Below are 22,250 nucleotides of genomic sequence, written 5' to 3'. Positions count from 1 at the left end.
TGTCCAAGGATGAGGACCCGAGGCCAGTGTGGCTGGAAGGGAGAGAGCCTGGTGACAGTGGATGTGGTGCGGCTGGGGAGGTGGGCAGGGGAGGGTCGGATGGGTCCCCTGAATCATGGTGCAGGGTTGTCCAGGCAACATGAGATAGACTGAATTGTGCCCCCCTCCCAAAATTCGTCTACTGAAGCCTTAACCCCCAACACGTTAGTATTTGGAGATGGAGCCTTAAGGAGATAATGAGGTTTAGATGGGGGCACTGATGGCTTTCTAAGAAGAGACACCAGAGAGTTCTTTCTCTCTTTCCTTCTCTCTCTCTGCCATGTGAGGACACAGCGAGAAGGCAGCCGTCTGCAAGCCAGGAAGAGGGTTCTCACCAGGAACCAAATTGGCCGGCACCTTGACCTTGGACTTCCGGCCTCCAGAGCCATGAGCTGTAAACGTCTGTGCTTTAAGCCCCGGCCTATGGTATGTGTTATGGCAGCCTGAGCTGACTAGGACCGATGGCATGTGTGTGTACGGGGTGGAGGGGTCGGAGTGTGGAGGGGGTCATGCTGAAGGGAGACCCAGTGGGACTGGCTGGTGGGTGGACGAGGCACGATGGGGGGATAGCCAAGGATGACGGCTGGGTTTGGGGCTCAAGTAACCACACGAACAGCGGTGCCACGTCCTGAGATGGGGGCCTGGGGAAGGGGCTGGTTTGGGGGTGCTGTGTGTCTGAAACACATCGAGTGGAGATGGGAGTGGGCAGCTGGACCTCAGGGGAGAGGCCTGTGCTGGTGACACACTTGGGGGGCATCAGCACGAAGGTGGAATTCAAAGCCGTGGGCCCTGATAATGTCACTCTGGCAAGATGGAGCTGGGTAAGTAGGAAAGAGAGGAGGGTCCGGATGTGCCTGGGGTCCTCCAGCTTTTGGGAATTTGTGCAGAGAGAAGGGGCTGGTGGAGATGGAGAAGGACAGGCCGGAGAGCTGGATGGAAAGTGGGGGGTGGGCTGGGCATGGAAGGCAAGAGAAAAGTACTCCAAGAAGGAGTAAAGAAGAGCGGGGGGTGGGAGGATGGAGTGCCCACTGCAAACTGAATTTCTCGGGATAGGTGGGCAAAGGCGCCCGATTGGAGGTGCCCGAAGAGGCCCACAGAGGAGAGGACGCAGATGTGTGAGCAAGAAAGCTCTTTAAGGAAGCTTCCATGTAAGAGAAGGAGTCTCGTGGCTGGAAGGGTGTGCGGGCTCACGGGAGGCTGTTCTTTTTTTTTTTTTTGCGGTACGCGGGCCTCTCACTGTTGTGGCCTCTCCCGCTGCAGAGCACAGGCCCCGGACGTGCAGGCTCAGTGGCCATGGCTCACGGGCCCAGCCGCTCCGCGGCATGTGGGATCTTCCCGGACCGGGGCACGAACCCGCGTCCCCTGCATCGGCAGGCGGACTCTCAACCACTGCGCCACCAGGGAAGCCCGAGGCTGTTCTTTTTAATGATGGAACACACGGAGCAGTGTGAGTGCCGTAGGTTCTCTGCTCCGCCCTCCACCCCTGACCAGCCGGACACCTGTCTCGGCCACCCCAGAGACACGTGGGCAGGCGTGGGGCCTGGCACCACGCACAAGGGCCTACTCCTCATTGCGTCGCTAGCACTGAGCAGAGAGCTTGGCATCTCACAGGTGCTCCACAGGTCCCAGAGGAATGAGGGTCTCTTGGGAGGATGAAGCCCTGGCGTCAGGGAGGGGGTGCCCTGGGTTCAGGGTTGGGAAGCCTATTTCACTTGGGAGTGAGGCAGACCTGGGTTTGAATCCTGACCTGCCGCTTCTATGTGGTGACCCTGGCTGGCTCCGGGCCTCAGTTCCTCCTCTGTGACACGGTGGGAATGGAGTCACTGAGCCAGGCCTGCGTGGTGTTGGGAGGAGACGGGGGTGGGGAGCCACAGGGCACGTGCCAGGGGCGCTGTTAACAGGGAAGCTGCCACAGGCGGCCCTCGGGTCAGGCTGCCACTCGACAGGCAGGACGCACCAGAATTTGGAAAGAAAGGGGCTAACTTCAGTCCAACAACTGGCTAGAAACAGAGAGGTAAGTGGTTGTCGTCCAGACCAGTCTGACCAAATCCATCCCAGGGGCAGCAGTGGCAGCTGTTCTGGACAATGATAGTCAGAGTGATTTGATATTTTAATGACATTTATTGAGCACGTACTGTGGGCCAGGTACCGGGCTAAGCATTTTCAGTTCCTTCATTTAAGCCTCAGTAACAGAGCAGGTACGATTACTCCTATCACAACAGGGAGGAGACAGAGGCAGAGAGGGAAAATTCTAGAACCCAGGCCTGGGATGGTCATGCTAGCCTGCCTCTGTGCTTTTTGGTTTCCTTCCACTCATAGAACATGTTTGACTTTTCTAAGGCCGCAAAGCCTGTAGCTCAGAGTCCTGGTGAGGAAGGCGGAGCCCAGAGAGGCAGGCACTTGCCCAAACGCCACAGCGAGTCTGCGCAGTGCTCGGATGCCAGGGAGGACGAAGGGTCCGGGAGCTGGGGACGGGCGTCTCCGCCTACCTGCCTGGTTCGTGGTGATGTTGACGACGGCAGCCCGGCGGGGCTCTGGGCTCAGGTCGGACACACCGTTGACGGCCTCGATCCAGAAGGAGTAGTTCATGTGGGCCAGCAGGTTGGCCACCAGCAGGCTGGCCTGCACCAGGCTGGTCTGCTGGGGCACGAAGCGGGTGCTGCCCCCGCACGTCTCGCAGTGGCCCAAGGCCCAGGGGCAGCGGCGGCACACGGCATTGTAGGTGATGTCACTGCGGCCGCCCCGGTCCAGTGGAGGGGCCCACTCCAGGGTCACAGAAGTCCCATTCACGCTGGAGATCAGATTCACTGGTGCCGAGGGGGGGCCTAGAAAGCAGAGAATGACAGGTGGGCGTGGAGGGCATGTATTTGGGCCGGTCTAGTCTCCCCCATCAGGTCAGGGAAGGGCTGTGGTTCCCCCATGATACTTGGGGCTCCCTAAGGGTAAGGGCACACCTACCCCATCCTCTGGAAGCTCCCCGAGGGCAGAGGCAGTGTCTCTGCCATCAGATTGGGAGCACAGTCAGGGTCTGGGCACAGAAGCCACCCTTCCCCCACCCCACGTAGCACCACTCGGATCCTGGGGTTTGTGCTTCACAAGCTTTTCGTCCAGAGCTGGGCAGAGTCTGCCCATAGCAGCTACCCTGGGTGTGAGATGCCCCAGTCATCTGCATCCCCCACTCCACTCCTTAACCCCCTGGCTGGATTTAATGTCAATGACACTGAACACTGTGGTGGAGAAAAGCAGAGCCCCATGTGCCGAGTGACCCCTCCCCACTGCCCAGGATGGGAGCCCCAGTCTGGGCAGCACAAGGACACTGGAGAGAGGGACAGGGCTGGGGGCTGGGAGTTGGGGTAGGATCCTGGGCGTAAGGATTTGAACCAGGAGGGCCTGAGGGTCGATGGAGTTCCAACTCTCAGAATCTCAAGCTGGGAATCTTAGATCTTAAGAAAATAGAATTGTAGAATCTCAGAATCATAAAGAACCTTAGAATCTGCAGGGTGTGGAATACTAAAAGCCTAGTCTTTTACAATCTTAAGATTCCTAGAACTGGAGGGCACTGGATTGTGGATTTGGAGAGAAACTGGAGTCCAGCCAGCTGAGTGCAAATGTTTGTGACCTAGAGCTGGGCTCACCTGGCCTGAGGAGCCCAGAGCAGTCACCATGCCCCTCAGCAATCCTTTCTGCCCCAGCAGGTCCCACATGGGGCAAAGGCACAGGTCTGGGCACAACAGGGGAGGGAGGGCGGGAGGGAGGGAAGAAGGGTTTACTCGTGCACGCATGTGTGTGGTGTGGTGTGTGTATCTGTGTGTAGTGTGTGTGTGTGTGTGTGTGTGTGTGTGTGTAGCAATGTGAATACACCTGGGCCCTTACCTGCCCTGTGCAGGGGGTCTGGGGAAGGGTGGTGATGGAAGTTGGGGGAGGGGGAGATGGAGATCAGGTTGGGGTAAATTCTGGGGCAAAACCCATCAGCACCGAGTAAAGTACCCCTCACCCCGTCACAAGAGCCCAAGGCTGGTGAACAGCGTGGGCTGAACTGGCTGCAGCTCCTCCCCAGCGGGGGTGGGAGTGAGAGGCCCCTTTGGGACAGGGGAGGGGAGGCCACGGAGGAGCTGTATCAGCAGAAATGCCAAGGCAGTCACGCAGCCCTGCAGGCGCGGCGCCGGAGTCCCTCGGAGCCCCCTCAGATATGGGGCATGCGCGCTGCTGCCTCACCCTCTCCAGGCGCGCGCCTCCCTTGCAGGGCCAGGTGTGCCCATGCTGAGCTCACAAAGCAGGCTCGTTCAAGCTCCACGGGGACTCATGAGTCCGTTCCAGGTACGTGTGCACGCAGCCCTCTAAGGACACTTTGCACACGCGGGCACAAGCACTTGAACACTCACACCCTGTGCACCTTCTGCCCGAACTGCTACCGACAAGGACACACACAGCCAATCGCTGCAGGCCTCCCACGGCGCACACAGCAGCCACACCCACCCCATACACACAATCACGCACACCCCCCCCAAAGCAGTTCCCCGAATTCAGCAGCTCCCCCGAGTCTCTCAAGGATGGCAGTGATGCGGGGCAGGGGTGGGGGCGGCTCCTCTGATGCCCGCCTTGCCGCACAGGCAGTCCCCCAGCTTGCCCACCCCAGCCCCCAGGACACTGGCATGACCCTTGGGTCAGAAGATGACCAAAGCCACCTGGTGCTGGGAAGGGCATGAGTCCAGTTCTGTCCTGCCCTTTGGAGCAGAGAGGAGAGACCGAGGGAGGAATGGAAAGATTTCCATTGGAGAGATGGCAGGTGACCTATGACAAGAAGCTGGGAGCCCAGAGAGGTCAAGGCCATTGTTGAGGGGTCAGAGTCACCCCCCATCCCCGGACTGGCCCCTGGCCCATGAGAGCCACCTGTCCCTGCCTCACCCGCTGAGACCTGGCTCCCTGGGAGCTTGAGGGGCCGAGCACGGGGTCCTAGCCTAGTCTCGAGGGTTCTGGGGCCACGGGGTGGTACTCACGGGTGCAGGCTGCAGATGGTGGGTCCAGGGCTGCACGGAAGTAGCTGAGGTCGCAGCGGCAGGCCTGGGCGGCAGGGGCTGCAGAGTGGCTGTGGGGAGGGCAGCGGGCGCAGAGCTGGTCCCCGGGGGCCGACTTGTAGAAGCCCAGCTCACAGGCTGTGGAAGAGAAGGAGGCTTCAGGTGAGCCTGCCGGGCCACCCTGATGGGCCTCAGGGGCAGCTCTCTGGCCCCGGGGTTCCTGGGGGATCCCCTGAGGGACAGAGGTGCAGACCTTCAGCATCACCTGTTCCTACTCTCATCTGCAGATGGAGGGACTGAAGCTCAGAGAGGGCCTCTGACTTACATAGGGTTGCACAGCGAGTCGGAGGCAGAGCTGAGGCTGGGACCCTGACACCTGAGTCCCAGCCCCAGAGTCAGCACAGGGCGGAGCCTCTCTGAATCCTCCAATGGCCCCTCCCACCCAGGCTCTGTCGTTCACAGGGCACTTGTCCTTGAGCGAGACACCAGCCTCAGGGGCAGGGGTCAAGGCTAAGAATCTGAGGGGGGCCGAAACCCCAGGGGTGTGACCTGAAAGCGGGAGAGGGAATGGGGGTGGGGGAGGAACGTGACTGGAAGAGACGTGTGTGATGAGACCAGAGGTTCCCAAACACGGACAGGCGTGGAACCATCCCTATAAAAACACAGATCCCGGCCCCATCACAGCCACTGAGTTAGAAGAGCCAGGGGTGGGGCCGGGGAATCTGTGTTTTACAAGCGCCCCGAACAATGCTGATCGTCCAGGAATTGCAGGCTCCTGACCCTCCCAGTCTCACCGTGGCTGACCCGATATGTTTCTCGTATCTGACCTCTCCGGCCTCTGAGAGGCACACACATCTTGCTCCTGATGACCACAGCAGCCTCCAAACCTGGCCCCCAGCCCCACCTCCCCAGCCCCACTGCCTACGAGATGACTCTTCCTTTAGCCAGTATCTATGAGCACCTATTCTGTGCCAGAGACACAGCCACGAACAAGGTCCACATGGCGTCTGCCCTCAAGAAGCTGGCAGTTTTCAAGGCGGCAGAGGGAGACACAGTAAGTGAGGCTGTGATCATTTCCAGAAGGAAATAAAGCAGGGGATGTAGCAAAGCGTAAATGGTGGGAGGAGCGACCTTCCCTGAGAAGGTCTTTGAGTTGTGGCCTAAAGGCTGAGAACGAGTCAGCAGGAAGTGCGATGTTGTGGGTTGAGGGACTCTCTAAAATGACACTGCTGCTGGGCCAAACCCTCACAGGCTCCACATGGCCTAAACAATAAAGCCTGGTGTTCAAAGCCTCCCTGCAGCCTCCTTCAGGGCCCCTCCCTCTCCCTCAGGCCGAACTAAAGGACTGGCCATTCCCCACACTCAGGAGTTGTTTCCTGTCTCGGGGCCTTTGCACATGCTGTGCCTTTTCTCTTTTTGTCACCCTGTCGAATTCTTTCAAGATTCATTTTAACTGTGCCTTTGATGAAACCTTTCTGGACCGCTCCACATCTCCACATGTACACACACACAGACACACACACACACACACACACACACAGAAGCAACCACTCCTCTCCCTATCTTTGCATCCCTGTTCGGTCTCACCACCTGCAACATTATGGCTGTACTTTTTCATCTGTGTGTCTGACTCTCTCTCCTTGTGGGTAGATCCTTGTGAACAGGGCAGGGCCGCCTTATTCATCTCAAAGTTCCTAGAGTCTGGCTCAGGGTAGAAGTTGTCAACGCTGGTGGGAGTTTTCAAAGTGAGCTAATCCGGCCATTATCTGCTCTGGGTAGAAAGACAACCCAGGGGTTCAGGAGGACCAAATGCTGCCCAGCCAGGCAGCTCCCAGCTCCATCTGTGGAACTGAACTCCTCTGCAACGGGGACCACCAGGAAACTCACTGGGATCTCTCTCCGATAAGTCTCTTTCTAGAAAACTCAGTGCTTGAGAGAAGCTTCATTTGCAAAGCTATGTCACTTATTTGATTGTACCTCTTTATCATAATAGTTAAAATTAGGTTAATTTGTAAAATTTGACAAACTTGAGAGAAAACCTGAAATCAGGAGAAATGATGATGCCCTTAAGTTGCTTCCCAGGCTCAGAGGCCGTGGAGCCAGAAGGGGCTTATAGGCTGGGAAGTCAGCAAGAATGTGCCTCCGTTTTGAGACCTCTTTCCTGCCCCCTGGGGAGACCCCAAGAGGGCTCAGGCCTGACTGGGGGCTGGGTGCTTGGAGTTGTGGAGAGGGTCCTAGCTGACACCCTGTGATCTCCCCTCCTCTTCCCAGAAGTCCGGGCACAGCCTAAGAGCTTCCTTCTGAGCCCAAGAAGCAGACAGAGGAAACGGGCTTTGCACTTCACCAGCAAACATTTATCGAACCTGTGGCGGAACTGAATGACACTCTTCCTCACTGTACTGATCGGGTCCACCTTGATCAACATCTCAGGAACCGTTTGCTTATTCTGTCCTTTATTTATTCCTTCACCCAAATTTACCGAGCCATGGACCGGACGTAAATAAGACCTAGTGCTGCTTTCAAGGAGCTGTCAGAGCAGTGAGGGGCAGACCAGGACACGTGCGGTGACATCTTGGTGTGATGCATGGCACAACATGACAGCCTTTGTTTTTTTTGGGTTTTTTTTGCGGTATGTGGGCCTCTCACTGTTGTGGCCTCTCCCGTTGCGGAGCACAGGCTCCGGACGCGCAGGCTCAGCGGCCATGGCTCACGGGCCTAGCCGCTCCGCGGCATGTGGGATCTTCCCGGACCGGGGCACGAACCCGCGTCCCCTGCATCGGCAGGCAGACTCTCAACCACTGTGCCACCAGGGAAGCCCCAGCCTTTGTTTTCTGAGTCCCTGACCATTCAGAGCTGTGCTAGTCCTCGGGTATTAAAGAGCAGAAACTTGGGAGCAGGCTGCCTGGGTTCCTTTTCTTTTCCAGCCCCTTCCCCTAGGCTAAGTGACATTAGGCAAGTTGCTGGGCCTCTGTGTCTTCATCTGGAAAATGGGGACAATAACAGTTCCCACCTCCGAGGGCTGTTGTGAGGATGACAAGAGTGAATACACGTGAATTCACACGAGCACAGCGCCTGGCACTCATTACCACGTACGCAGTCAGCATGTATACGTCTGTTTGACAGAGAGGAAACAGAGGCTGGGGAGCTTGAGTGCCTCGCCCCAGGGTCCCCGCTGAGCCAGGATGCAAACCCCAGTCTTTACGCCACCAACCTGTCAACACCTGGCCTCTGCTTAGAGACGGCCCCGCCATCCTGCCACTTCACCAGTGGGCGGTTCTCACACGCTCGGCTAATACCCATATGGCTATAAAGTGTCAAGGCTAGATTAATCCGCTCAATGAAAATAAAATAATCTTGAATAAGAATACTAATCACCAGGCCTCGGGGAGCCCGGAGACCTGGAGGCAGAGCCGGGAATTAATGGCTGAGACAGATGGAGCGGCTCTGGGCTGGGGCCCGGCCCTGCCCATAGACCCAGGGCGCTTCCGGAGTCTGCAGTGCCCGGTGTCGGCCGTGCGCCAGGAGGGGCTCCTGCCCCTGCCGAGGGCACCTTGCCCAGGCCGCCTGTCAGGCCGGCAAGCTGATGGAGACCCCGGCCACCTCTCTCCTCTTCCCCACGAAGAGCTTGAGATTTGACAAATAAGGTGTCTGCTGGTGGCCGACCAAAGGAAATTAATTCTATATCAGATTTTGAACACAGTCAGGAAGGCAAAGGAGCTCGTTGTTCATGCTGCCCCTCTGAAATGAGATGCTCTGATATTTATAGAAAGATGATTAGGGCCACAGAGGGTGGTTTATATTCTGTGTCCAGGTGACAGAAAGGACGGTAGCCAGGAGACTCTGGGGGCTGCTCTGTTGGGTGATGTTCTGAGAGGTCCTTCTTCTCTCTGGAGGGGGTGGGGGGGATGCAGCCACGAGTGGGGTGAGGTCACTGGGTCAGGAACTGGGTAGTGTGGGGAGCTTTCTGGTCAGGGGGTTGGGAGATTTGGGATTCAATCAACCACTCCTAGCTGTGTGCCCTTGGGTCAGTCACTTCGCCTCTCTGGGCCTCCATTTCCCCACTGGTAAACTGGACTAGCTCCGCGTGGCTCTGATATTCTTCCGTGGGTCCCTGAGGCCCGAGTGCAGTCTCCATAAGGATTCTAAAAAGCCATGTGATTGGGCTGGTCCCCACTCCTGGGCTTTATTGTCTTCTCCGTAAAAGGAACTGCTGCCCAGCCACTTCTGGGGGGAGCCTTGAGGGTGAGACTAGCGAGATGGGAACCTGGCAGCTGGGAGGGTGGCTCTCTCCATGGGCCTGGCCGCTGTTGCAGCCCTCAAGCTCTGGGTCCCTTCTCCTATCACCAGAAGGAAGGCGGGGGGGCACTCGGGTGGGAGAAGCCGGGAACCCCTCTCCCAGCCCTGTTTGCTCAGACAGAACTGCCCGATGGAGAAGGCCAGGGCCCCTCGGGTCTCAGGAGGCCCCGCTCAGGCTGGGCAGGGGGCTCCAGCTTTGAGAGGCCATCTCAAGCAGCCCAGCAGAGGCACCCCCAGTCTGTATCCAGCTCCTGCTTGTGCCCCACCCTCTCCCACTCTCAGGCTACCCACTAGGGAGGGGTGGGGATGGGCGACACTGCAGGGCCGCTGGCCCAGGCCTCCCGTTGGGGGAGGGCCTCAGTTTTGCACCTGTGCTGTTTCTTTGAAGGAGGTTAACAGACAAGCGCAGAAGCCCACCTACAGGGTTAAGAAAAGTCTCTCCTCGTGCGATTTAAAACTGGCATCCCCCTGGGCTTCCCTGGTGGTGCAGTGGTTGAGAGTCCGCCTGCCGATGCAGGGGACACGGGTTCGTGCCCCGGTCCGGGAAGATCCCACATGCCGCGGAGCGGCTGGGCCCGTGAGCCATGGCCGCTGAGGCTGCGCATCCGGAGCCTGTGCTCCGCAACGGGAGAGGCCACAACAGTGAGAGGCCCGTGTACCGCCGGCATCCCGCCCCCAAACGTCACTGCCTGCAGTGCACTATGAATTAATATTTTTTATAAAACCTGTAATTATCTTGCAACTGGCATAATTATGCTGCACTGTGATTTAAATGTAAAATTCAAAATATGCTGCAATTCCCTAACCCTGCTTTGGCATTTCTTCATTATTTTTTATTAACGTGCCAGCAGCGTCAGGAAATGGGAGTGGCCTTGGCTTCTCCCAGCTCTGAGGAGGTCCCCCTGCTCAGGCCGTGGAGTTTCCACCAAGAGTCCTGCCCTTGACATGCTGTGGGTCCTTGGGCAAGACGCATTCCCTCTTTGGGCTCCACTTCCCATCTCTATCAAAAAAGGAGGAGGCTGGAGTAGTACCTCTGAGTGAGGCCCCAACCCCAAAGTCAGGAGGACCAGTCTCCCTCCTAAGGGCAAGGATGTACTCTGTACAAACAAGTGGCCTGCTGTGCTCACTGGCTCAATCCAGGGTTGGGGGCAGCTGACCTTGAGCAGGTATCTACTGGCTAGCCCGCCTGACTGTTACAGCTTATATTGTCCTGGTTACTAATCTTTTTAACGTTACCCCAGGGGGCTTCGCAGAGAGCTTTGTGGGCAGAGGAAGCAGTTCAGGGCTCTGGAGTGAGACAACACAGGGTCAGATCCCTACTCTGCCACTTAAGTTGAAGGGACTCAGTTTTTCATGTCTGTAAGATGTGGATAAAATACCTCGCTTAGAGGAATATTGTAAGGATGAGAAACTGTGAACTCCCCGAAGGCAGGGATGCCCTGTGTCTCTATCCCTGATGCCTGGGACACAGTAGATTCTCAACAGAATGAGTAACTGACATAATGTGTACTATGTGCTCATTAAAGTGCCTGGCACATGGCAAACACTCAAAAAATTGTCACAAAGGGACTTTATATCCCCATCCGAATAAGGGGATGTTGGGAGCTGGCTCTAGCGGGGAATGCAGTCAGGATAGGCCAGGGATAGGTGAAAAGCCTACACACATGGCTCAGAGTAAGACAGACCTGACTCAGAGCCCAGCTCCACCTCTCACCAGCTCTGAACCTAAGCAGGACACTACCTCTTGAGCCTCAGTTTCCCCATCTGTAAAATGGAATTGTAATACCTGCCTTGCTACAACGAGCCAATGAATGGATGTGCTAGGAACCCCCTGCAAGCTGTATAGGCAACAGGGATGTCTGTGAAGGAACCAGGAGAGGCTGGAGGCCCGGAGAGCCTTGAAAACTAGGCCACAGAGGGTAGAACAAATCCAGAAACAGGCAAATGTCACAGAAGGTGCTTCGGGGTTTAGGGTCCAGGAGAGTGAAGACTCGTGCCAGCTGGAAGTATGAAAAAGCTTTCTTAAGGCAATCAGAGAGCCCCAGAGAGGGGCCAGAAAGGGCCTGGTGGCTGGACAGAAGAATCTAGTCCTGGAGATCTCGGGGCAAGATAACTCCTAAGCTGGACCAGGCTGGACTCTGAAGCTACTTTGCCCATCACCTGAAACTGTCAGCCTGTGTCCTGCTCAGTCCTGCGAGCACCATGGGGCCTTCCTGCCGGCTAGGGCAGAGGGGTGGTGCTGAGAGGCCTGAAGGTTCCTCTAACTGTGGTCTCAGGGCCTGTGTAGTACCAGCAAAGGGCTCAGAGGATATTTCTAGTGTCTTTCAGGGCCCCGTCCCAGTTTTCACTGAGGCTGTCTGGGGACAGGCCCTAGTGTCTCTGATCCCTGCCCAGGAACATCTCCTCCCTCAGGAGAACCAATGGTCCCAGAAGCAGGCTTCACTGAGCTCTGAGTGCCATGTATCTAGTCCCTGGGGAGATCAAGGAAGGGCAACCAGGTGGAGACCACTAATAGCTGGGGCACCAGCTGTCTGTGCACACCAGCCCTCCCAGGGTTCCTGGGCTGTCAGGACGCCTAGCTGCACTGCCCCCACATCGGGGTCTGCTGGCCACACACACATGCACACAGCCTGGGCTCTGGATCCGGCTCCTCGTCTGTGACACAGGAACCCCAGCAGTACACTGTGGGAACAGGAGTTATTTCATGACCCAAGTGCTCCTGGCCGTCCCTTCCCCCACATCCCTAGATAAGCTCCCCCTGAACACAGGCAGGCTGTGACATGCCCACCCCAGACAGTCCTCCCGGGGTGCCCCTGCCCGCATAAGCTCACAATGGCCCTGTACGCCACACATAAGCCCTGAGCCCTGATTCTAACCCACACCTCCTCCCGCCCAACAGGTTAGAAGTTTAGTGGTTCTGAGCCCAGACTCTGGAGCCAGACTTCTGGGTTCAAATCATAGCTCTGCCACTTCCTAGCTGTGTCACCTTGGGCAAGTTGCTTTGCCTCTCTGTGCTTCAGTGCCCTCGTGTTTAAAGCCAGGATAGCAGTAGTTCCTGTGTCACTGGATGGTTGTGGGGATTAAATGAGTTAATACGTGAAAAGTGCTTAGACCAATGCTGGACGTGTTAGGTCACGTCACTGTTCCCTAGCACAGGCATGTACCCGGTAGTATTCCCAATCACACTGGTGCCCAGAGATGTACTTCTCTGGGTACATCACGACGCCCACGGAGGGTCCACCTGGTTGTGGTGTGTCTCCCACCCCACAGCACACACACAACACACACGTGGGTGGCCTGGTGACACAGGAACGCTGGAGGTCCACGCATCTTCCCAGGAGCTGTGTGCACCACCCAGGAGCTTGTTGACTGTGCCAAGCCTGCTCCCCGGCCCCCAGCATCCCTGCCCAGACTGAGCCCAGCTGCCGGCCCACCCGCACAGAGGCGCGCTCACCCACACAGGCATCCCGCCGCTCCTCGTAGCCCGCGCTGCACACGCACTTGCCGATGGGCACCAGCCACTCGCCCTCGGCGCTGCAGTACATTTTGGGTGTGTCCCGCTCCTCGGAGTGCCGCACGCACTGGCCCCGCACCTCCACCAGTGAGGATGAGTCGGCCCCCGTCACCGCCTCCGAGAAGGCGGCCAGGTTGCGCACCATGGTGGGGCACTTCTTGTAGTAGATGCGGAGAGACAGGATGGCAAGGCAGGCACCGATGTCCTGGAAGGCCAGGTAGAAGCCACGCTTGCTGAGGGGGCCCACACCTCGCACCTCCGTGTTGAGCTTGAGGCGCCGCACACCCAGGTCGGCCCCGGTGAAGCTCTCGTCGGCCGCGATGGTATCGATTTTGAGGAACTGGCTCTCCTGTGTGCTGCCGCCCAGGTCACGGTCCGACTCCAGGTAGTAGAGGTTGAAGGTCTCCTTGCAGGTGCCTAGCACGCCGGGCATGCTGTTGCAGTCCCGCAGGGTGAACTTGATCTCGGCGTAGACGCGCCGGGCGCCGTCGCGGGGCACCCAGCTGGTGCGCAGCCAGTTGTTCTGGTTGGGGCTCATGACGTTGCACACCTGGTATGTGTGGATGGGCCGGAAGGACTCGTCCACCTCGTTGATGGAGTCCCACTGCGGGCAGAGAGAGCACAGCCAGCTGAAACGAGAGGCAGCACCTGGCCCTCTCTCACCACAAGCCACATGCACTGTGCTGGTGGCTTCCGGGGGAAGAAGATGGAATGTTCTCCAGCCTCAAGGAGCTGACCTTCCAGCGACTGTCAACCAGATGCCATGCACCCTACAGAAGTGATCTCATAGAGTGTCACATCCTTCTGGGGAAGTGTTATTTGCTGCCTTTTCACAGATGAGGAACAGAGGGGCTCAGACATAGAGCCATGTGTCTGGGGTCACATAGCTAGTGAGTGATGGATCTGGGACTGGAACTGATGCCAAAGCTACAAAGCTCTGACCTCATTTCTACACGGCTACTCCGTCACTCCCAGAGTGGGGTGACTTGCTTGGGGAAATCAGTGACCCCACTGGTCCAGCTTCCATATCAGCTGCCAGAAGGACCTTTCTAATGCATGAACCTGACTGTGTTGCACCCCCCGCCTCAAACCCTTCAGATGCAACCCCTGTATTGGTGCTTGTTGAGTGACTGTCTGATGGATGCACTCCCTCTGCCTTGCTGTGTGTGATGTTCCCTCTGCCCCCAACCTAAGGCTGGGGGCTCACGGGCTGGCCTGGATCCCACGCAAGGGGGACACCAGGATGTGGGAAAGTTGAGTATGATTGCTCCTGTGCCAGGTGCTGGCCAGGAATCACTGATTCAGAAATAAACCAGTGACCATCACTGACACTATCAACAGAGTGCAAAAGCAACCCACAGGATGGAAGAAAATATCTGCAAATCACATATCTTAGATGGGATTAACATCCAGAATATGTAAGGAGCTCCTACAACTGAACGACAAAGAACCAAACAGACCTGTTAAAAAACGGGCAAAGGACTTGAATAGACATTTATCTAAAGAAGATACACAGATGGCTAAATAGCACATGGAAAGATGCTCGACATCACTAAGCGTTAGAGAAATTCAAATCAAAACCACGATGAGATACCACTTCACACCCATTAGCTATTATCAAAACAACAGAAAATCACAAGTGTTGGTGAGGAACCCTGTGCATTGCTGGTGGGAATGTAAACTGGTGCAGTCACTGTGGAAAACACTATGGCAGTTCCTCAAAAAATTAAACATAGAATCACCATAAATTCCTCTTCTGCGTGTACACCCCAAAAGAAACAAAAGCAGGGGGCACTTCCTTGGTGGCCCAGTGGTAAAAGAATCTGCCTTCCAATGCAGTGGACGTGGGTTCGATCCCTGGTCAGGGAACTAAGATCCCACATGCCGCGGGGCAACTAAGCCCGTGCGCCACAACTACTGAGCTTGCATGCCTCAATGACAGCCTGCGCACCGCAACTACAGAGCCCACGCATTCTGGAACCCATGCACCACAACTAGAGAGAGAAAACCTGCATGCCACAACTAGAGAAGCCTGCGCACTGCAACGAAGAGCCCTCGTGCCGCAACTAAGACCCAAAAAATAAATAAAAATTTAAAAATATTTATTTATTTATAGGGACACAGACATTTGCACATCCACGTTCATAGCAGCCCGAAGGTGGAAACACGAATGTCTATCAGTGGATGAACTGATAAACAAAATGTGTCTATCCATACAATGGGATAGTATTCAGTCTTAAAAATGAATGAAATTCTGACACTTGCAACGACATGGAGGAACGCTGAGGACATTATGCAAAGTGAAATAAACCAGACACAAAAGGACAAATCCTGTATGCTTCCACTTATTTGAGGTACTTAAGTCAGATTCCTAGAGACAGAAAGTAGAGTGGTACTTGCCAAGGGCCAGGGGAAAGGGGGCATGGGAGTTACAGTTTAATGGGTACAGAGCTTCAGTCTAGGAAGATGAAAGACTTCTAGAGATGGATGGTGGTGATGGTCATATAACAACGTGAATGTACTTAATACCACTGAACTGTAGGCTTAAAAATGGTTAAGATGGTAAATTTTATGTTAAGTGTATTTTATCACAATTTTCTTTTTAAAAAAGAAAGAAATACACCAGAAATACTCCCTGCCCCCAAGCACCTCACATCCTCACAGAAAAGGTGTGGAGGGTGACACACCGAAGGGAGTGGGCACATAGGGTATGGCGAAACTTCCTGTAGGCTGAAGCAGGACCCTCCTTCAGGGATGGGAGGGACGAGCCCCAGCAGAAGCTGGGAGGTGTAAGTAATGTTCTGCAAGCCCAGTGTGGACACAGAAGCGTCGTACTGAAGACACAGTGTTGTGGAATGATCCGAAAGTCCAGAGGCCTGGGTTCTGGGCCTGGGTCAGTCTCTAAATGGCTGTGTGACGTTGGGCAAATTGCTGCTCCTCTCTGGGCCCCAGCTTCCTCGGCGGCAGAATGCTGATCAGCCAGGGGCAGTCACTGTTGGGCTGAGTTCAGTGGACTCCGGAGGAGGAGGGGGAGGGGCTGGTGGCCAAGGGCAGAGGGAGCGGCCAGGCTCTGGGTCCCTGTCCTGGCTCCACCAGAGATGTAGTGCCTTGATCTCTCTTGGGCCTCCATGTGTATTGTCCTTGAACTAGAGATCCTACTGCTTAAGCAGGGCATGGGGGAAGGGAGGAAGGAGGTGAAGACCACACCTCACGGGGCTCTGAGAGTCTGCAGGGTCCTGAGGTGTCCCACAAGCTCTAGAGTGAGGACTGTGGGCATCTCAAGTCTTTCCTGCCTGACGAAAGCCCCTCGGCCTGACTTCGTCTTGGCCAGTTATATATGCCAGTCCTCAGTGCCCTTATCTGTAAGAGGGGCTCAGAAAGGCCCCACTTCAGTGAGGCTTGAGAGGATGAAAGGAGGTGCCTACAAAGTGCTTAGCTTGGGCCTGGCACAGAAGGCACCCGAGAAACAGGACTGGCATGATGCTGAACGGGCAGCCTCTTCCCAGCCCACCTGTGCCTGCCTCTAGGGACCAGTGGGGAAGCAGTCCAGGGCGTGCCCACCTCACCTGAAAGGCTGCGTGGCTCCTGCACGCCCCACTCCAAGAAGGGCCCGCACGCTGCACCCCGCTCTGCAGCTGGGGCTCTGGGCAGCACTGAGTCACATCTGGGGTTAAAGTCATTGTCACAATTAATGGAGCACCAAAGAGCCAGCCAGCTGCTCGCTGTCTGTTTCCTGCCAGGGACCTGGATAAATTAATCAGCTCAATCTGAGTCTGCTCCAGCCGCTCCACCAGCGCCAATGCCCTGGCTCAGCCCAGGGGCTGCTGCAGACACCCAGAGGGGCATAAATTCCTGGAGGGTGGGAAAGGGCGGAATCAGCCCTGTTCTCCACCTGGGGCACTCTCACCCCAGCCACCTCTCTGCCCCCTGGCACACTCCTCCTCCAACCCCCACCACCGCTCTGGAACTCTGTCCCCCTCCCGGAACAGAATGCAGCAAACCAGCTGTGCGTCCCTGGGTATATCACATTCCCTCTCTGAGCTTTGGGCTTCTCATGGGTCAAAGGGCATAGCTAATGCCTGCCCCTTTCATCTACTTCATCAAGCGAGACAATAAAAAGGAAAGTTCACGGGCTTCCCTGGTGGCGCAGTGGTTGAGAGTCCACCTGCCGATGCAGGGGACACGGGTTCGTGCCCCGGTCCGGGAAGATTCCCACATGCCGCGGAGTGGCTGGGCCCGTGAGCCATAGCCGCTGAGCCTGTGGGTCCGGAGCCTGTGCTCCACAACAGGAGAGGCCACAACAGTGAGAGGCCTGTGTACCGCAAAAAAAAAAAAAAAAGGAAAGTTCACGAATGGCTGTTAATTCACCGGTAAGGTGGAGCACCACCCAGTATGTGGAAGGAGGGGTCCAAAGAGAGGGGCGCAGCCTGGTTAAAAGCATGAGCTCTGGGGCCAGACTCTCCTGACCTCAGCAGAGATGCTTAACCTCTCGGAGCGTCTGGTTTCTTGCCAGTACGATTGTCCTTTTCCCACATCATCTCACAGATGAAAACTGCGTGGAACAGGTTCTGTGATCATCCCTGTGTTATAAACGAGGAGGTGGAGGCGAGGTAAAGCGACTGGCCTGAGTCACACTGATTAGAGGTGGCACAGCACCAGCTCGTTCAGACCCAGCACCGCTGGCTTTAGGCCGTGTGGCCTGGCAGACAATCTGATAACTCTGTGATGCTGGAGACAGTCCTGGATGACCCTGCTACCCAGGGTGCGTAACAAACTCCAGAATCAGAAGGGTGGATGGAACCTCAAGGACCATCACTCTCCACCCAGCTGACACTTGTTAAACAAAGGATTCCCAGGCCCCTCCCCAGACCCACTGAATGTGGGCATCTGTGTGTTTCACCTGCCAGCCTGGCACAGGTTCAGGATCTAGAGTTTGGAAACCTTCCTTCCTCTCTGGGCAAGCCCAATCTCCAGGCCCCATAATGCTGGGAGGTGGTCCCTGGCCCAGTAGACAATGCAGCATTGGTTCCCACCCCTTCACAAGGTGGCACAAGGGACTCAACACAGGCTCCAGGCCCAGAGAGATCTGAGTTTGCGTCCATCACTTGGAACCTGTCTGATGGTGGCAAGTTTTTTCTCATTGCTCCGAGCCTCAGCTTCCTCATCTGTGCAATGGGGTGGCTGCACCCACTTGCAGGATTGGTGGTAGGGATGAAATGAGATAACGTCCATGAATTGTTAAGAGCTATGTGAATATAAGTTATTTGTTCTAACTCCTAAACGAAATGAGGTAACTCTGAGCCACTCTTGTTTTTTTTTCTTGTGCCACACAGCTTGCGGGATCTTAGTTCCACGACCAGGTATTGAACCTGTGCCCTCAGCAGTGAAAGTGCAGAGCCCTAACCACTGGACCGCCAGGGAATTCCCTGAGCCCCTCTTTACAGCACCCAGTAAACAAAAGAACCTTAGATCACCAACGTGATCGACCAAAACCCAAGTCTGGCCATATTCCTCACCCCCTGCTTAAAACCCTTCCAACTTCTTGTTACCCTAAAAACCAAGTCCTAAGCTCTGAGTGGGACAGAGGGACAGAGATACCCAGAGCCAAGCCGGGGAGCCAGGCCCATTCCTTCCTAGCTGCTGGGTCTCAGGGGAGATGCTGACCCAGCCGACATCCAGGCAGTCACCTGCTCACAGGTCAGCCCCTGCCACTGGCAGAGCCGGTTCACCGTGCCAAAGCCCTTCCACACCCACGCTCACCCCGGGAGACAGCCACGTGGGACACACAAAAGAGTGCTTCACAGGGAGAGACTGAAGCCCTGGGGGGTAAAGGGACATCCCAGGACCCAGCCTTTGTCCTCAGGCAGAGAAGGGGGTCCTCTGGGCTCTCGGGGGCCCCGGCCTGCCCCTCCAGCTCCCTGAAGCCTGGTGCAACAGGGCTGATGACAGCAGACTCAGCTTACTGATACCTGGGGACGAGACCCCCAGAGAGAGAGGAGTTGGGCTCATCCTGACCCCAGTCACAGGCCACAGAGAGCCCAGATGACAATCTGACCCCAAAGTAAAGAAATATTCAAATACCAGCTCAGCATCATCATCACCATCAATATATTATTATCCCTCTGTCTCCAGAGGCATGGGGGCTGCCAGAGTGTTCACGAAAGAAGTCCTGGGTGTACGATGCGTTTGTGTCTGTGGTGGGGATGTGCGTGCTGTGTGTGTGCGTTTCTGAGCACGTTTGCAGGAGGAAATTTATTGAGATGTAACCATACCACACACTAATAACAATGATAACGGTTATACATTTAATGAGGGCGCACCGTGTGCCAGGCACAGTGCCAAGACCATGGAGGCCAGATGGGCCTGGCACACAGACATAAGCATCCCACATCCACGCCTCAGACTTGGAGAACTGGGAGGCGGCACTAGGGTCGGTTCTGGAATCCCAAAGATCTGCATGCACTAAATTTAAGAAATCAGCAGCTCTGTCTCTGACTGTTGTGTGTCCTTGGGTAAGTCCCTTCACCTCTCTGGGCCTCTGCTTCCTTTTGATCTGTCTGATGACAAGACTGTGAGTCACAGCCTCTCCCTACTCACAGAGGGACAGCACTGGCCCCACTGCCCATCACTTACCCCGTGAGCGGGATACGTGAGCCAGCCCCAGTCCCCATGGATGGTCGACGTGTCCAGCAAATTCACTGTAGAACAGGAAACAAGAGCACATCAGACCCCTGGGCCCCCGTTCCCCAGTCCCATAGGACCAGCCCAGCCTGGCCACACTGGTCTGCTCTCAGCCCAAACACGCCAGCTCCAGTCTCGGGGTCCTTTCTCACTTCCCCATCCTTCAAGCCTCAGTTCAAGTTCTTTCTCTTCCTTGAAGCCTTCTTCCACCATCACAGCCAAAACATAATCTTCTCACCTCCCAGAACACAAGCTGCCCCGAGTGCCAGGCTACCCTGGTTGGTGGTGCAGTGGGGTGGCTAGGAGCTGGGCTCAGCAGTGCAGCGGTCCTGGGTCAGAATCCCAGCTCTGTCAGTTAGACGCTGTGTGTCCCTGAGCAAGTTTCCTCCCTTCCCCAAGCCCCCATTTCCTCCCCTAAAATGGGGTGACAGTGATGCCTGCCTTACAGGGGCTTGTGAAGATGACCTGACCCTGGGCCACTCATGGGACATGATGGCCTTCAAAAGCACCCACCGACGTTCACGCTGTTAGGTCAAACCTCCCCCCAGAGGACTGGCCCCAGCTTTCCCATCACCAGTGTCCCCCAGTGGGTGCCTCGCACCAACAGGTCCTCTGTGCACACGGGACGTGGAGGGTCTTGGAGAAGGAAGAGCTCCCTCGTACCGAGCACCTGCTATGTGCTGGGCTCTGCTAGGGGAGCCTGAGATGCCTCATCTGTGGCCCGCACAACACGGCTGAAAGGTGTTCATTCTTATCTCCATTTTCCAGATGAAAACACTGAGGCTCGGTGAAGATCAGGAACGTGCCTGGAGCCCCACAGGTGTAGCTGCAGGGCTGGCATCCAGGGCACCACAGACAAGGCCACCAGCCCTGGTAGCTTGAGCCCAAGGAGCAGAACCTCTGGGCTGTCACTGTGGTGGGAAGGAGCGCTGGCCTGAAAGGCAAGTTTACTCTAAGCCAGACCCTCAAAGGGGACCCTGCAAAGTACCAACAACAGGGTGGAGAAAAGAGCCTGCCTTTGGAATCAGACATCACTGGGCTCATATCTCAATACAGCTACTTGGTAGCAGGTGACCTGCACTTCACCGAACCTCAATTTCCTCATCTGTAAAATGGGGATAATAATATGTAAGGGTGGGCGAGGGTAAACTGTAAAGCCTGGAGTCAATGCCTTACCAAAGCTGGTTCCTATTCCCTAAGTCCTGGCCCTCCTGCCTCTCTCTTGGGACCTAGGAGCCATCCACTCACTTTAAGGTGATAAGGATGCACTAAACTGTGAAGAGCAGGGCTTGAATCTCAGCACTGTCTCTAACTGCTGTGTGTCTTTGGGTAAGTCCCTTCCCCTCTCTGGGCCCCTGCTTCCTTTGATCTAGCCGATGAAAGGGCTTTGGGCTCTAAGGTCCACAGCTTTCATTTCACTTTCTCTTCTATGTACCCCCTCTCCCAGCCAGCAACCAGGGGCTTCCAAACAACCCAATCTGCAGACTGCGGCAGGTCACAGAGGGTTCAAACGGGGCCCTCCTGGAACTTTCCCGAAGAAAGGCTGGGTGTCCTTCTGCCTAAGATTTGCAGAGCTCTGCGCCTGCCCCTCAAAGATGGAGACAAGTGTCCTCAGGAAATGTAGGAGTGAGGATGCACTTACTCGCTGATTTTCTTCCTCTTTCTCCTCTCACCCTCTCCACCTATTGTCAGGGGCCCCAGAGGCTGGCTGGAGAAACGACTTGCCAAACCAGGAAGGGGCCTCTGAGGTCCTCCCCTGGGTCCCCAGGGGCCAGGTGGGATCAGGGGATGGAGCCAGTGTCTGCAGAGGGATCTCCCTGCCTTTTTTTCCCCCAGAGCACCAGGGCCCAGTTTGGGGAGAGGGTGGAGAAAGGGGACGTGTGGGCTCCCCCGCCCCACCCACATCCCAGCCCTTTGCCAGCATCACCCAGATACAGCTCAGACCTGCCCCTACCCAGGGGCAATGGATGTCCCCCACTGGGACTTCTCCCCATGAACACCCTGACTCTAAAGGCAACTGCCTACAGACCCCACTTTTTAGACCCTTCCCTCCCCTCTGGAAATCCCCAACCACACCTGCAGCTGCTTCCTGATCAGTCAGCCAGGGGGCTCAGATAATCCAAAAATAAGTCAGAAGTGCATTCTATTGGATTCAGGAGGAGTTATAGGATTCCAGGGCTGCTTGCTCCAATTCCCTCCAGACCCTTCTCTGTCCATCCCCTCCCCTCCTCCCCCTCTGTCCCCTTCTTCCCTACCTCATGTCCCCTTCTGTGGGGGGAACACAGAGTGTCTCTCATGGGAAGCTCCAGGCCCACAGGAGGGCTCGTCAGGGCTGGGGAGAATTCCAGCGTTACGCCCATCCAGCTTGGGCCTGAACCCCCTTGGAAATTCCAACCCTTCTGCTCACCTGGGCTGGGCTCTCTCCTGCCTCTTGCACTGCTGGACTGCAGGTCTGTGTGACATCTGTGAAGTCAAGGACCCTCTCTGGGCCTGTCTCCCCACTTGTAAGTGGGAGGATTGGACCCATGGTCTCTTAGGGCCTTCAGTGAAGCAACCACTTAACCCCTCTGTGCCTCGGTTTCCTCAACAGCAAGATGTCTGTAGGCATCCTTCCTGGGCCTACTTGCCAGGCTGTTCTGGGGGATCAAACGGGTCCCTCTCCTGCTCTGAGAAGCACAGATAATTCCTAAGCCTCTCCTATTCGA

At 56.1% G+C, this 22,250-nt stretch overlaps 1 protein-coding gene across 1 annotated transcript in view; it reads right to left on the bottom strand.

The window, feature by feature from the left end:
* The window catches only part of EPHA8 (EPH receptor A8), a gene marked incomplete at its 5' end in the record, with an annotated part of 28,739 nt that extends 9,158 nt beyond the window's left edge, over positions 1-19,581 (bottom strand). The window contains 4 exons of the mRNA XM_024766740.1: positions 2,529-2,864; positions 5,037-5,192; positions 12,805-13,468; positions 19,498-19,581. Coding sequence (XP_024622508.1) covers positions 2,529-2,864; positions 5,037-5,192; positions 12,805-13,468; positions 19,498-19,581 — 1,240 coding nt within the window. The remainder of the gene's footprint in view (positions 1-2,528; positions 2,865-5,036; positions 5,193-12,804; positions 13,469-19,497) is intronic.
* Between the last annotated feature and the right edge of the window lie 2,669 nt (positions 19,582-22,250).

This window comes from Neophocaena asiaeorientalis, unplaced genomic scaffold (genome assembly GCF_003031525.2).
Source record: "Neophocaena asiaeorientalis asiaeorientalis breed wild unplaced genomic scaffold, Neophocaena_asiaeorientalis_V1.1 scaffold79, whole genome shotgun sequence".
In the NCBI taxonomy this organism is placed as follows: domain Eukaryota; kingdom Metazoa; phylum Chordata; class Mammalia; order Artiodactyla; family Phocoenidae; genus Neophocaena; species Neophocaena asiaeorientalis.
This window is presented reverse-complemented; position numbering and strand designations above follow the sequence as displayed.